The sequence below is a fragment of the Daldinia vernicosa genome (genome assembly GCF_022497035.1).
Source record: "Daldinia vernicosa strain CBS 139.73 unplaced genomic scaffold F5Y00scaffold_65, whole genome shotgun sequence".
NCBI lineage: Eukaryota > Fungi > Ascomycota > Sordariomycetes > Xylariales > Hypoxylaceae > Daldinia > Daldinia vernicosa.
The window spans coordinates 121,911-133,987 of record NW_025953981.1 but is presented as its reverse complement, the minus strand read 5'-3'; the positions used below and the strand labels follow the sequence as shown (position 1 = coordinate 133,987).

Genomic DNA, 12,077 nt, shown 5'->3' with positions numbered 1-12,077 from the left:
AAAAAAGCTCCGTTGCGACCACCAACACCCCTGCAGTAATTGCATGCGTTCGAGGAGTAAACTATGCTCTTATCCAAGTCCAAAGGACGGTTCTACCGCCATTATCTCTACGCAAGTTGGTTCTAGAGATGATGAGACTACTAGAAAGTCCCCTCCAAACTTACCGAACGGCAAAGAGGAGGGGCAAAGTTCAGAAGAAACCGAGTCAACTCGTCGTGAGGTGTGGCATTCAGGCGCGTTGGGATCGGTTTTGGTCTCTATCCCTCCCGGTAGCAGGCTTGATTTCGATGCCACGTCCTGTCTGCCGGGGAGCGGTACTCCTCTGCGTGATAGCGGACGGTCGAGTACTGGAGACCTTCACTCACATCCCAACCTCCCCACGTGTTTAGACAGTTATCCAATAAGAGGCATGGTAGTCAAAAAACGCTACATATCTCCCACTCATTGGATGTTCTCATTGACATTGGTATGATAGTAAATCCAAGATAGGTTCAAAGTCATTATATTAACCTCGCTAGTAGTCACCACATGCATTAGATTGGCTTGATGAACAGATGAGAAAACAAGGGAAGATATGGCAAGAAATGATGACTTGCAAATTGCTAGCAAGGTCTATCAAAGCTAAACGACTCCTCTCGTGGACTCCGGGCCGTTATGGGACGTATTTACCAGCCAAGGGAATAGCAGACGCTCTATTTGGTGCGTATCTACGCACTTTCGAGACGATATATCGAATCATTCACATCCCTACTACTAAGCGTATTTATGATACCCTATGGGAAAGTCCCGGCCTAGCGAGCCCGGCGCAGGTGGTTTTATTACAGCTTTGTTTTGCTGTCGGCGCTTGCTTCTACGACGACGTCTTCTCACTTCGGCCTCACGCGCATCAATGGATACGCGAGGCCGAAAACTGGCTTGAATCTCCGGGGAAACTTCGAATGACGGTATTTGATATTCAAATAATGTGTCTCTTGCATCTGGCTCGGCAGACGGCCCAATTCCTTCGAGAAAACCAAGTCTGGGCCTTTTCTGGCGCCTTAGTTCGGGCCGCAATGTCTGTCGGTTTACATCGCGATCCAACGAGATTACCAACAATGCCCGTTTTTGAAGTTGAAATGCGACGGCGCCTATGGACAACAATTATCGAGCTGGTTTTAGAATCTAGCGTAGATGCTGCGGGACCTCCGATGTTCTCGTCTGATGACTATGACTGTTCTTTACCCCTAAACCTGAACGATGCTGAGCTAGGAGATCTCGGCGAAGATAGCAAACCCACCTCCCATGATATGGCCGAACTTACCGACTCCTCACTTCAAATATGCTTAGGCCAGACCTTTGCTATGCGACTCTCGGTTGCGAAATATTCGAACGGTATAAAGGTTGATAGCTCCTATCGTGAGACATTAAGAATTGGCTCGGGTTTGATGACTGAATACCGATCTTTAATGAAATACCTACATGCTTTGAATCCGCAACCTACAACGTTCCAAATGCGATACTTCGAATTAATATTCAGCCGTTATATATTTTCTCTTCATTTGCATTATCTTCCCCGTGCTCTAAAAGACCCTGCACAGTTCCACTTCTCACGAACCATCTGTATTGACACCGCTTTAAGATTGACACACTCATTCTTTCCGCTCTCGTCCTCGCGTCATGACCCTGTTCTAATAGCGATGCATAACATACTCCCTTTCGAGAGCTACTGCTGCGACTATGAGCGTCTGCTTATCTGCGGCTCGGCCCTATTTAGGTCTGTGCCCTGGCAGGCCGTCATGATCATTGCCGTGGAGCTAGCCGCGACGCTGCACGAAGCACATGATACATCTCCGTGGACTGGTGTAGTCTCCTTCAAACAAAAACAAAATGGGAGCAAATTTCGCAATATCGAGCTGCTGACGTGGCTCCGAGAAGGAACTAAATGGACGAAACAACGCATCCAAGCTGGTCATCATAATGTTAAAGATATCGTCTATATAACCGTGTTACTTGCTGGAATCGAAGCCGCAATGGAAGGCATCCCGCCTGAACCAGCCATGGATGCTAAAGGGAGGGTAGCCTTAGCCGAGGCTAAGTCTATTCTCGGGGTGATGGCTGGTACGGAGACCACTACCTGGGACACCCTTCCAAACTTAGGCGATGAGGGGCTTGGTGAAGTCAACGAATTTTGGTCCATGGGATTTTCTGGTATGGAGTGGGACGGTTTCTTTTGAGTCCTGAGTATCTAAGGTACCCAGCTTTGCCGTTATTACGATCCACCTCAAGCCGGAAGATCATACTATAATAACGATGCTACTATCGTAGTCATGGTAGATGCATCCATCCTACCCTTACTATATTGAAACTCAACAGTAGTAAAGGGTATGAGTGGTTAAGAAACTTCATTGCGTGAAGGATATTCGTGTCATAGCGAACATCACCTAGCATATGTACCTAGTCTATTGCGAGATTCAGCCATATCTTATAGGCCCTGTCCCGTCGCTGAACCAATCGTCTGTAACGAGTGACTCCTCGGTTGAAGCGTAGTTGATAATCGTACTCTTTATAGCTGTGTATGCATTATAAGCATCTATACCGTTTTCGCTTCCAACACCACTCGATGGCTTAGCACCACCCCACGGACTACTTGGATCATTTCGATGATGTGTGTTTACCCAGGTGATACCGGCGTTGAGTTGCTCTGAAACTCGGAAAGCCTGCGCTAGGTCTGAGGTCCAGATTCCGGCTCCGAGGCCGAATTCGCTGTCATTAGCCAGTTTAACGGCCTGACTTTCCGTATCAAAGCCCACGACCACGATTACAGGACCAAAAGCCTCCTCGCGCCAAATGCGTGTCCCGAGGATGCTATCCTCCTCGCCCGAAACAAGAATCGTAGGCTCATAGAAGTAACCCTTAGAGAAGTCGGTCCCGTCTAGGGGGCTAAAACCATGCATCCTACTTCCTCCTGCTACTGCCTTTGCCTTGCCACTATTCACGGCGTCGTCAACTAACATCTCGACGCGGTTGAGTTGTTTTGCCGAGATCAAAGGACCCATAGTAGACTCCAGGTTGTCAGGGGCACCCATTCGTTGCAGGATTGAATTCGTCTTGAGCTTTAGCTTCTCTAGCAGCTGCGGCAAAATTTTATTGTCCACGATAATCCTCGTACTCGCAATGCAAGTTTGACCGCTGGCAATAAAACTACCAAATGCAATCCCATTAACAGCAACCTGAACATCTGCCGTATCAAATACAATCAACGGCGCCTTGCCCCCAAGTTCTGCGGTATATCTCGCTAGATTTCCGCCTACGATTCCACCGATTGCCCTCCCTGCTATTGTTCCCCCTGTAACGTCTACTTTTTTTACTAGGGGATGCTGTACGAGCGCCTTTCCGGTCGTGGCACCGTATCCGGGCAAAACGTTAAAAACGCCATCGGGGACACCCGCTTCTTTCAAGATCCGACCAAGTAGTAGTGCCGATAATGGCGTTAACTCGCTCGGCTTTAGGATAATGCTATTTCCAGCGGCAAGTGCGGGTGCGAGCTTCTTTACGGCAATAAGCAATGGATGGTTAAAAGGAGTGATCTGAACAACGACACCAAGCGGCACACGTTGGAGGAAATTGTGCAGCTTCCCCGTTGTTGGTAAGACAGGCTGTTCCTCTACACGCAGAAGCGAAGCATAGTACTTAAACCAGCGCACCAGTGAAGGAACTTGGGCGTTCATCTCGCGAATCGCGCGGCCAGTCTGTCGCACCTCGAGCGCGATGAGGCTTGGTAACGACGCTGTGAGGAGCGCCGCAGATTTGTCTAGGATGTCAGCGCGGTAGTGACGCGAGGATCTAGACCAAACGCCTGACTGAAAGGCCGCCTCAGCACGAGCAATAGTGCGTTCAACATCTGACGCGGATGCCGTATGACAACTGGTCAAAAATAAAAGAGCTCCATTAGGTTATACATAGCTATTGGCACGTATGGATAGACTCACAACGCAAAGGTCTCTCCAGTGGCGGGGTCTTCCACTGGTAATCTATTGTGTTCATCAACAAAATATACGCTCTAACAAGAAAATTACTGCGCGATGCCAACTTACAGTTCCCCTTCGCCAACCTCTTCGTTCCCAGCAACCCACATGAGATAAGTTTGCGCCATTCTGGAAACGATGCCTTGTCAATCTAGATTATCGGGCGATCCGAGATTCAAGTACACATCCAACGGCATAAGAATTCAGAAATCGGGTCTCCAATCTATTCGCGAAACTCCGCATCGCATGAACGCATGAACGCAAGACTTATCGGACTTGGCCGGAAATGTTACGTACTTGATGGCTACCATGTGACCCCTAAGATAACCCATTTCTCGATATATACATAAAATTTGACGAATATGTTCGTAGAAGTGTAGATACCTCATAGGTATGTAGCGAACCCCGGTCTGATTGCCGATCTCGAGTAGTTACCTATGTACACCTACAGTGGGTTTATGAGGTGAGCTCCCCGCCGGAGTTAAGACTCCTAATGATATGACTACCTAGGTACTTAAATATACCTCTTAAACATGGTCTGCTTATCTCATTACGAGTTGTGAACTATCACAAATGCTATAAAGCTTTTAACCTATCTGGGTACCTGTATATTATATTATATAGATGCGTGTATCGATGCAATGATTTCTCCAGTACCTAACAGCAGCTCCAAAGGAACCACAACGGGCCAGAGGGTAAGTGATCGAAGGTAATTTCCTCTCTCCTCCAATTTCCCCTCCAAGACCTGCCATTGAAAAGCTCCGAAGAGCGACGAAAGCCAGAGTGAATATGAAGGATTGTAGTTTTATGATGAGGAAAAGAAAAAGGAAAAAAGAAGAAAAGGCTGCTGCAAGAAATTTCATTTTTTATTGGGTTGGCAAAGTGGGGCTAGACGCTAGGGTCTGCGTCTTAGCGGTATAACATTTTTCCATTGATTTTGATGTCTTTGATTGGATTTGATCTTGTCGAATAAACGTGAGGGTAACTTGCTTACCTACCTAGGTACATGCTAGCCATGTGCTGGTATCTAAAGCTAATTGGACACTGGCCAATCAATGGCTTTATAATTGACGGTCAATATACATGGCGTGCTAACAGCTTACCTACCCCGCCATTCAGGCCCTTTTCTTAGGGACTTTGACTCCCCTGTGCAATAGTGACTGCAGTACAATAACGGCGCTAATAGTGAACTGTAACGGCAAGAGCCAGGCTTTATCGCGTTGTGTTGGAGTACCACCTGTCGTGTGGTTTTTTTGCCCCTCTTCAAACAACGCCGTTTGACTCAGGTACACCTTTTTACTCACCTCGACAACTTATTTTATTTTAAACCCGTTCTTTTGCTTTCCTTGTTTCTATTTATTCACGTTTCGCGAACAATAGGCCCAAAACCTTGGATCCTTCTAATTCCGTATTCGAATTGACTTGGACTGCCTTGCGCCGTACAGTTTTTATTTCCAGTCGCGATTCTGGTTTATCTACCCCGCCATCCCACTAATCGTCACTTTTATCACCATCCTTCACCTCCGTCATCATGTCTGGACGTGGAGCACCTGGCGGCAATTCTCGTGGCCGTGGAGGCAAGTTCAGGAAGTTCACTCGAGGAGGTATGTCTCTATTAAAATTCCCTTTCTCTTTAATAAGCTCTCCGTTACTAATCTTCCTTTCTTCAGGCGGAAAGCATTTCTCTCGTGACCTCCGACCCCTTGACGCGGATGGTAATGAGATCAGCATGTGGAGTGAAAATGCCAAAGGGGATGAAGACGACGACGATGAGGATGAGAGCTCCGAAGAGGAAGACTCAGAGGACGATGATAATGCTGGTCCTTCCCAACAGACGGCCGAGTTAACTCGAGAGGAGCGCAAACAGGCTAAGAAGGCCCAGAAGGAGGCAGCTATTGCCAGGAAGAACAAGACTGTTCAAGTCGGCGATCTGCCCACTGATTCCGAAGAGGAAGAGGAAGATGACGACATGCCTGCCAACCCGAACCACTCCAAGGCTGCACGAAACATGACCAAGGCCCCTTTATCAAACAATGATGTCGAAGAGGCTACCGAGGGTGTCAAGAACTTGACAACCATGAGCCGAAAGGAGCGAGAATCCCTAGAAGCCCAACAAGCCAAGGAGAAGTACCGCAAACTCCACGAGGCTGGCAAGACGGACGAGGCCAAGGCTGACCTGGCCCGTTTACGACTGATCCGAGAGAAGCGAGAAGCCGAGGCTGCGAGAAAGCAGGTTCGTAATCATTATTGTTTAACACAAGCAATTATAGTCTACTAACATGTGAATCTAGGCTGAGAAGGAAGAGAGAGAGGCACAAGAAAAGGCCCGAAGAACTGAAATTGAGGCTAAGGAAGCAAAGAAACGCGAGGCTGCCTTGGGTAAGAGTGCTGGAGGAAAGAAAAAGTCAACTAAATGAACAAGACCATCCACGATCAACTGTGGTTGGCGTAGTCTGCATGGCCTTGAATCATTTGGGCCACTTCATATTGCATATCAATCAAACACTCTTGCGTTGCCTTGCAGGTTACTGTCTCTGATACTTGTCGTGTGTCCGCAGTTGTGAATGATCTGATCTATTATGCTGGCTGTTTCCCCTGGCATGTCGAGTCTACTTGCTTTGTGAAACTCACTTGCGCCATGTTTAGCCCGATGGGCATTAATGTTTTTCATTTTCATATGTTGCAGGATTATGCGGCCAAACCAGTCTCAGTCTCCCCCGTGATGCGGTACATAGGCTAGCAATTTAATAATAAATCAATTGGCATTGATGAACTTATTGGCAGATCTTAAACTAAACCGAATACCTGCATAATGTGCATAGTAGTATATATATCTATTCTAAACCCTCCCGTCTACATTTCTATCTATATCAATTACATCCCGGGAGTAGCTGGACCACTCTGGCCCACACTCTCCTCCCAGAATTTATCAAAGTCGATGCCCTCCTTGATGAACAAATCTCTGATTTCTTGCGCAGTTTTTTCCTGTCTATCTGGCGTGAAACCACCAGGCCTTGTTGATTCAAATTGTATTATCTCGATCCAGCGATAAAATAGAGCTTCCTTGCCAACAGCAGCAAGAGCATCTCGGAATGCGAAAACCTGACGTCTCCTATCGTCTCCCTCGTCATTCTCACCAACTGCCGTGTCCACAGAGAGCCATCCGTAATCCTCGTGGAAAAGCAGGATGACTGTCTTAAATGCTTCAATTGCGGCCATCTTCTCGTCCACCATCATAGTAGCGTCAACCATGGCGGCCCAGTCCAGGTCCCAGTCAGCAGTCATAAGAAGATAGCCCGTCTTTTCGTTGATAAGCATGGGTTCTGTCGCTATACTGATACGCGACATAAAGAGGCTTCTCGCCCCTTCATCGTTGACTAAGTCGCCAGCAGCTTCGACCCACTTCCTACTCCTTCGCACGACAACCTCTTGGTTTCTGAACCCCACGTTCCACCGCCACATGACAGGGCTTCCATGCTCGTTACCTATGACAAAATCGATAGGCCAGGACCAGACAAAAACGAAAAGCAGAAAGTCCAGCATGAAAGAGAAGGCGCGCTTGGCGACCTCGGGGATGATCTCGTTCCACTCCATCTCATCGACAACCATGGTGGTCTCATTGAAATAACCTAGAATAGAGACGAAGATCCGTAGGTAGTAAGGCGCAATATACCATATACGATATAGCAGGGCGGCTGTTAGGGCAATGTTCATGAGCACGGGGACAATAAAGATCTTGCGCTTGAAGTCCCGCTGGTGGCTGTCGATGTGTGTGATATATACGCACTTCTCATCAAGCGTCTCGATGAAAGGCTGCAGGACCTCAGGGGGCCTCTTAAAGGGGGCCGGCGGGCCGGTATCCTTCTTCTTAGTGGAAGGGGACTTCACCGAACCTCTTTGGCGAGCCATGGTATTGAAAAATGTAGAAGAATAGAAAAATCGAGTTAACGATTAAAATGAAGGACAGGATAGATAGGGGATGAAAGTTGTCAAAAACTTGAGATGACAGGGATTGTGGCTGAAGCTACCCCTGCTGGCCCTTGCCCCTGCATTTATCGTGGCTGATAGATCCGTTGTCTCACAGAACAGCGTCAAAATAAGTGCCGATTTTGTAAGTACTAACATACCACCAGTCTCACTCTCCTATCCACATAACTCAGCGAAATACCCGAGAATATCTTTATGACTTATATTAAAATGAAATTTAGAGCCCATTTTATATTAGTATGATTTTTTGTAATTGTTCTGTTCAATATATTCCGAAAGAACCTTTTATAAAATATTCCTTTTGTTAGGCACTTATTTTGACGCCGTTTTGTCTCGGCATTGACGGCCCCGCGGCTTCATCCTTTTGGTCCCACTAAAAGGTTTTTGGTATCCGATTTGACGATTTGACGTGCGTCGCGATACGGAACTTTTTATCTCGATAAACCTTGACTAGGATTATTCTAGCTTCGAAAAGTCGCATGGCGATATGAAGCAGTCACTTTCACCATGTTGAGAGCGAGAGTATCAGGGGTGAGTTCATTCGCATTGGATTCATTCCAATCATATTTACTTTGAGTCTAGTTGTAACTAAGCTAATTAATATGTTATGTAGCGGGAGTCTTCAATATGCGCTTTCTGTCGACATCGCCTTTCGCTACGGCCAGCGACCCCGCGGACCGAAAAACTCTTTTCAACCACATCGATTTTAAGGGGCGATGACGGATGGGGTGCGGGATGGGGAAACCAGGTTAAGCCTCAAACGCAGTCTAACCCGGATGACTTTCTCTCCCCGCATGAACTTCTAGCACGCCAGCAGCTACTTGCAAAACAGAAAGCCCAGCAGGCTGCCGAAGCCCCGAAGCCGAAGCCAGCTAATAATGGCCCCTCAGCGAAATTTATATGGAACGCACAAAAGCAAGAAGCTATTGAGGAGAGCCTGAATAGAGATGGCGTGACTATAAAAAAAATTCCCTCTTGGACAAGCGACACCAGGCCCAGTGAGAATCGCGCAAGGCCGGCTAGGCGTCTTTTGTCTTTGGGGCTCAATTCAGGCACTATATCGACCCCTTTACAGCCTAACTCGGCTTCTAACTCTAGTGCTCAGCCCAACTTCCCTAACACTTTAAGGCCTAATTCATCCCGTTCGCCAGAGTCAAATTCTTCCAGGAGGGAGGGGGATAGAGGGTCAAATCCTGGACCTCTAGGAAACATAATAAGAAAAGTATGGCACAAGCCTCAAATGACCACCACACCTAGTCGCCAGCCATTACAGAGAATACTATCTTTATCTCGCGATGATGGGTCCGAGCCGGTACAGGCAACGAGTCAGGAGTCGAAATCACCTAGTACAGAGCAGGATCGACAGCCGCCGCCAAAACCGACGTCTCGAGCCACTCCGGATAATACTATTAAATCATCCCCTAAACCGGACATCAATTCGGGATGGGGCTTATTGGCGCGAAAGCAAACACCTAGTAAATCTGATGGTGAGGACTTTTGGGCTATTATGAATAAGAGTTCCGGTGGCTTTCTAGGACCTAAGTCTGAACAACCCGCGGCTCCAGAGCAAGCTTCGAAAACATTTGATGACAAAAATGACTTAAATTCGATACAGTCTCCCAAGAAGGACCCTTGGGCTGCTATGCAGAGCAGCACGGATAAAAAAGAAGTAGTATCCGATTTGGACGATTGGGGCAAAGAGTTTGATAATGCGAAACCCAAAAGGAGAACTAAGGTGGAAGAACCCTCAGTCGAAGGAGACGCAGAGAAAAAACCATATGCTACACCTGAAATAGATGTTGGCTTCCAGGGCCCGGATCGAAACCGTGGCCGTGATAATCGACCGGATCGGTTTGATGAGGAGGAGAGAGGCGGAGGTCGTAATAGGCGTTCACGGCGTAGTTCTAGGCGCGGAGACGATGGAGATGACGAGGGAGGATTTGACTACGACCAATACCAAGAGAAACGTCGACAAAAGGCACAACGTAGAGCGGAACGCGAAGCTGAAAGGGCCGGCGCGGTGCCCATCTTGCTGCCAGAATTGATCAGCATCCCAGCATTGGCTGAGGCATTGAAAGTGGAACCTAATCTATTCTTAATTCAACTTGGCGAGTTAGGCTTCGAGGATGTAACACTGGACAGCCTTATGGCAGGAGAAACGGCTGCACTTGTTGCGCAGGAGTATGGCTACGAGCCGACAGTCGAGTCTGGTGCGGAACATGACCTCAAACCTCGCCCTCCACCTGCAGATCCGTCGGTTCTGCCACTACGACCGCCGGTTGTGACAATTATGGGTCACGTTGATCATGGAAAGACAACCTTACTTGATTATCTTCGCAAATCATCTATAGCAGCTCAGGAGCACGGCGGTATCACGCAGCGAATTGGTGCCTTCTCTGTGAAGCTCTCCTCCGGCATGCCTATCACTTTCCTCGACACCCCCGGGCACGCTGCTTTCCTTACGATGCGTCAAAGAGGTGCCTATGTGACGGATATTGTCGTCTTGGTCGTAGCCGCGGATGACAGCGTTAAGCCGCAGACTATTGAGGCTATTAAACATGCACGCGCGGCTAAGGTGCCAATGATTGTAGCTATAAGCAAAATTGATACGGATGGTGCCCGTATAGATCAGGTTAAGCATGACCTTGCGCGTGAAGGAGTTGAGATTGAAGACTTTGGTGGAGACGTCCAAGTTGTCTGCGTGAGTGGCAAGACGGGTCAGGGTATGGAAGACTTGGAAGAAAACATCCTTACGCTCTCTGAAATCTTGGACCATCGCGCCGAACTCGACGGTCCCGCAGAAGGTTGGGTCCTCGAGAGTAGCCTTAAGCCCTTAGGAAAAGCCGCTACCGTTCTTGTTAAGCGAGGTACTCTGCGACCCGGTGACTATATCGCAGCTGGTGTCACATGGGCAAAGATCCGACATCTGCGCAACGAGGCTGGGCTTGAAATAGACGAGGCGCCGCCTGGCACTCCGGTCGAAGTTTTAGGCTGGAAAGATCTTCCTGCTGCCGGCGACCAAGTTATCCAGGCGCCTGATGAGGGCCGCGCTAAAGATGCGGTAGAATACCGCGAGGGTCTTCTCGAGCGGGAGAAAGATGCTGTTGCTCAGGCAGCCATATCCGAGGCCCGCAGAGCGCTCCAAGAAAAACGTGCTCGCGAGAAGGCTGCTGCGGCTGATGAAGCGGTTGTCGAGCCCTTACCTGAAGAAGATAACGGCCCGAAGACGGTCAACTTCGTAGTTAAGGGCGATCTTCACGGCTCCGTGGAAGCAGTATGCGCCGCGATACAGGAGTTAGGTAACCACGAAGTGCAACCGCGCATCCTGAGGTCAGGCACGGGCCCTGTCCGCGAGTTCGACGTAGAGCACGCGGCAGCGTCGAACTCGGTGATTGTTAACTTCGCGACGACAACGCCGGGATACGTCGAGCAGATGGCGGAGGGGAAAGGGGTGAAGATCATGGACCATAATGTTATCTATCATTTGGTGGACGACGTCAAGGCCACTCTAAGTGAATATCTAGAGCCTGAGATCACCAGCAGCGTGCTAGGCGAGGCGGAGGTGCTGCAAATCTTCCCGATTAATATTAAGGGCCGCACGTATAAGAATATTGCCGGGTGTAGGGTGCGCACCGGGCAGGTGGCGAGGAATAATCTCTTCCGTATTATCAGGGGTGGGAAGACGATCTATGACGGTGAGCCCTCTTATTTTTTATTCCATTTCCTTCAACATCTCCTTTCCTTTCGGTTCTTTCCGCGCGGATGTATACCTTCCTCTCAGTTCTTGTACTAACGCCCCTCGCAGGCAAACTCGAAACCCTAAAGCATGTCAAGAAGGACGTGGCGGAGGTGCGCAAGGGCACCGAGTGTGGCATCGGCTTCGAAGAGTTCCAAGACTTCCAGGTCGGCGATCTGATTCAGGCTTACGAGGAGGTTAGAACTGAGCGCAGCTTATAGGTGACGAATCTGGTCGGCTATAGTGATGACTTTTCAGGGTTGGAGGGAGGTTGCATGAGATATTTAACTGTCTAGCTGGTTAACCTGAAGGTAAACTACGGGATGCCTTGTATGATATGGGTGTATGTG

At 48.5% G+C, this 12,077-nt stretch overlaps 6 protein-coding genes across 6 annotated transcripts; 3 read left to right on the top strand and 3 right to left on the bottom strand.

Moving 5' to 3' along the window:
* Positions 1 to 43: 43 nt before the first annotated feature.
* Positions 44 to 2,213, top strand: F5Y00DRAFT_266129 (uncharacterized protein; the record flags this gene model as incomplete). The annotated part of the gene is made up of 2 exons (XM_048011891.1): positions 44 to 466; positions 522 to 2,213. The coding sequence occupies 2 exons, from the start codon at positions 44 to 46 to the stop codon at positions 2,211 to 2,213; spliced, it is 2,115 nt and encodes a 704-aa protein (XP_047860843.1).
* Positions 2,214 to 2,331: 118 nt separating this feature from the next.
* On the bottom strand, positions 2,332 to 4,373 carry F5Y00DRAFT_185735 (aldehyde dehydrogenase). The gene is made up of 3 exons (XM_048005087.1): positions 4,074 to 4,373; positions 3,969 to 4,010; positions 2,332 to 3,903 (listed from the first exon to the last, which is right to left on the bottom strand). Exons 1-3 carry the CDS (start codon positions 4,130 to 4,132, stop codon positions 2,451 to 2,453), a joined length of 1,554 nt encoding a protein of 517 aa, XP_047860842.1. The 5' UTR covers positions 4,133 to 4,373; the 3' UTR covers positions 2,332 to 2,450.
* On the bottom strand, positions 4,074 to 4,868 carry F5Y00DRAFT_247724 (uncharacterized protein; the record flags this gene model as incomplete). Its single annotated transcript, XM_048009319.1, has 2 exons — positions 4,074 to 4,133; positions 4,302 to 4,868. A coding segment is annotated over one exon (253 nt), but the record flags the coding sequence as incomplete, so codon positions are not given.
* A 542-nt stretch (positions 4,869 to 5,410) lies between these two features.
* F5Y00DRAFT_185683 (uncharacterized protein) lies at positions 5,411 to 6,460 on the top strand. Its single transcript, XM_048005085.1, has 3 exons — positions 5,411 to 5,608; positions 5,675 to 6,237; positions 6,296 to 6,460. Exons 1-3 carry the CDS (start codon positions 5,536 to 5,538, stop codon positions 6,419 to 6,421), a joined length of 762 nt encoding a protein of 253 aa, XP_047860840.1. The 5' UTR covers positions 5,411 to 5,535; the 3' UTR covers positions 6,422 to 6,460.
* Positions 6,461 to 6,766: 306 nt separating this feature from the next.
* Positions 6,767 to 8,268, bottom strand: F5Y00DRAFT_247722 (uncharacterized protein). Its single transcript, XM_048009318.1, has one exon. The coding sequence runs from the start codon at positions 7,911 to 7,913 to the stop codon at positions 6,879 to 6,881; it is 1,035 nt and encodes a 344-aa protein (XP_047860839.1). The 5' UTR covers positions 7,914 to 8,268; the 3' UTR covers positions 6,767 to 6,878.
* Positions 8,269 to 8,371: 103 nt separating this feature from the next.
* F5Y00DRAFT_185727 (initiation factor 2) lies at positions 8,372 to 11,996 on the top strand. The gene is made up of 3 exons (XM_048005086.1): positions 8,372 to 8,522; positions 8,605 to 11,686; positions 11,797 to 11,996. Exons 1-3 carry the CDS (start codon positions 8,499 to 8,501, stop codon positions 11,946 to 11,948), a joined length of 3,258 nt encoding a protein of 1,085 aa, XP_047860838.1. The 5' UTR covers positions 8,372 to 8,498; the 3' UTR covers positions 11,949 to 11,996.
* The last annotated feature ends 81 nt before the right edge of the window (positions 11,997 to 12,077 follow it).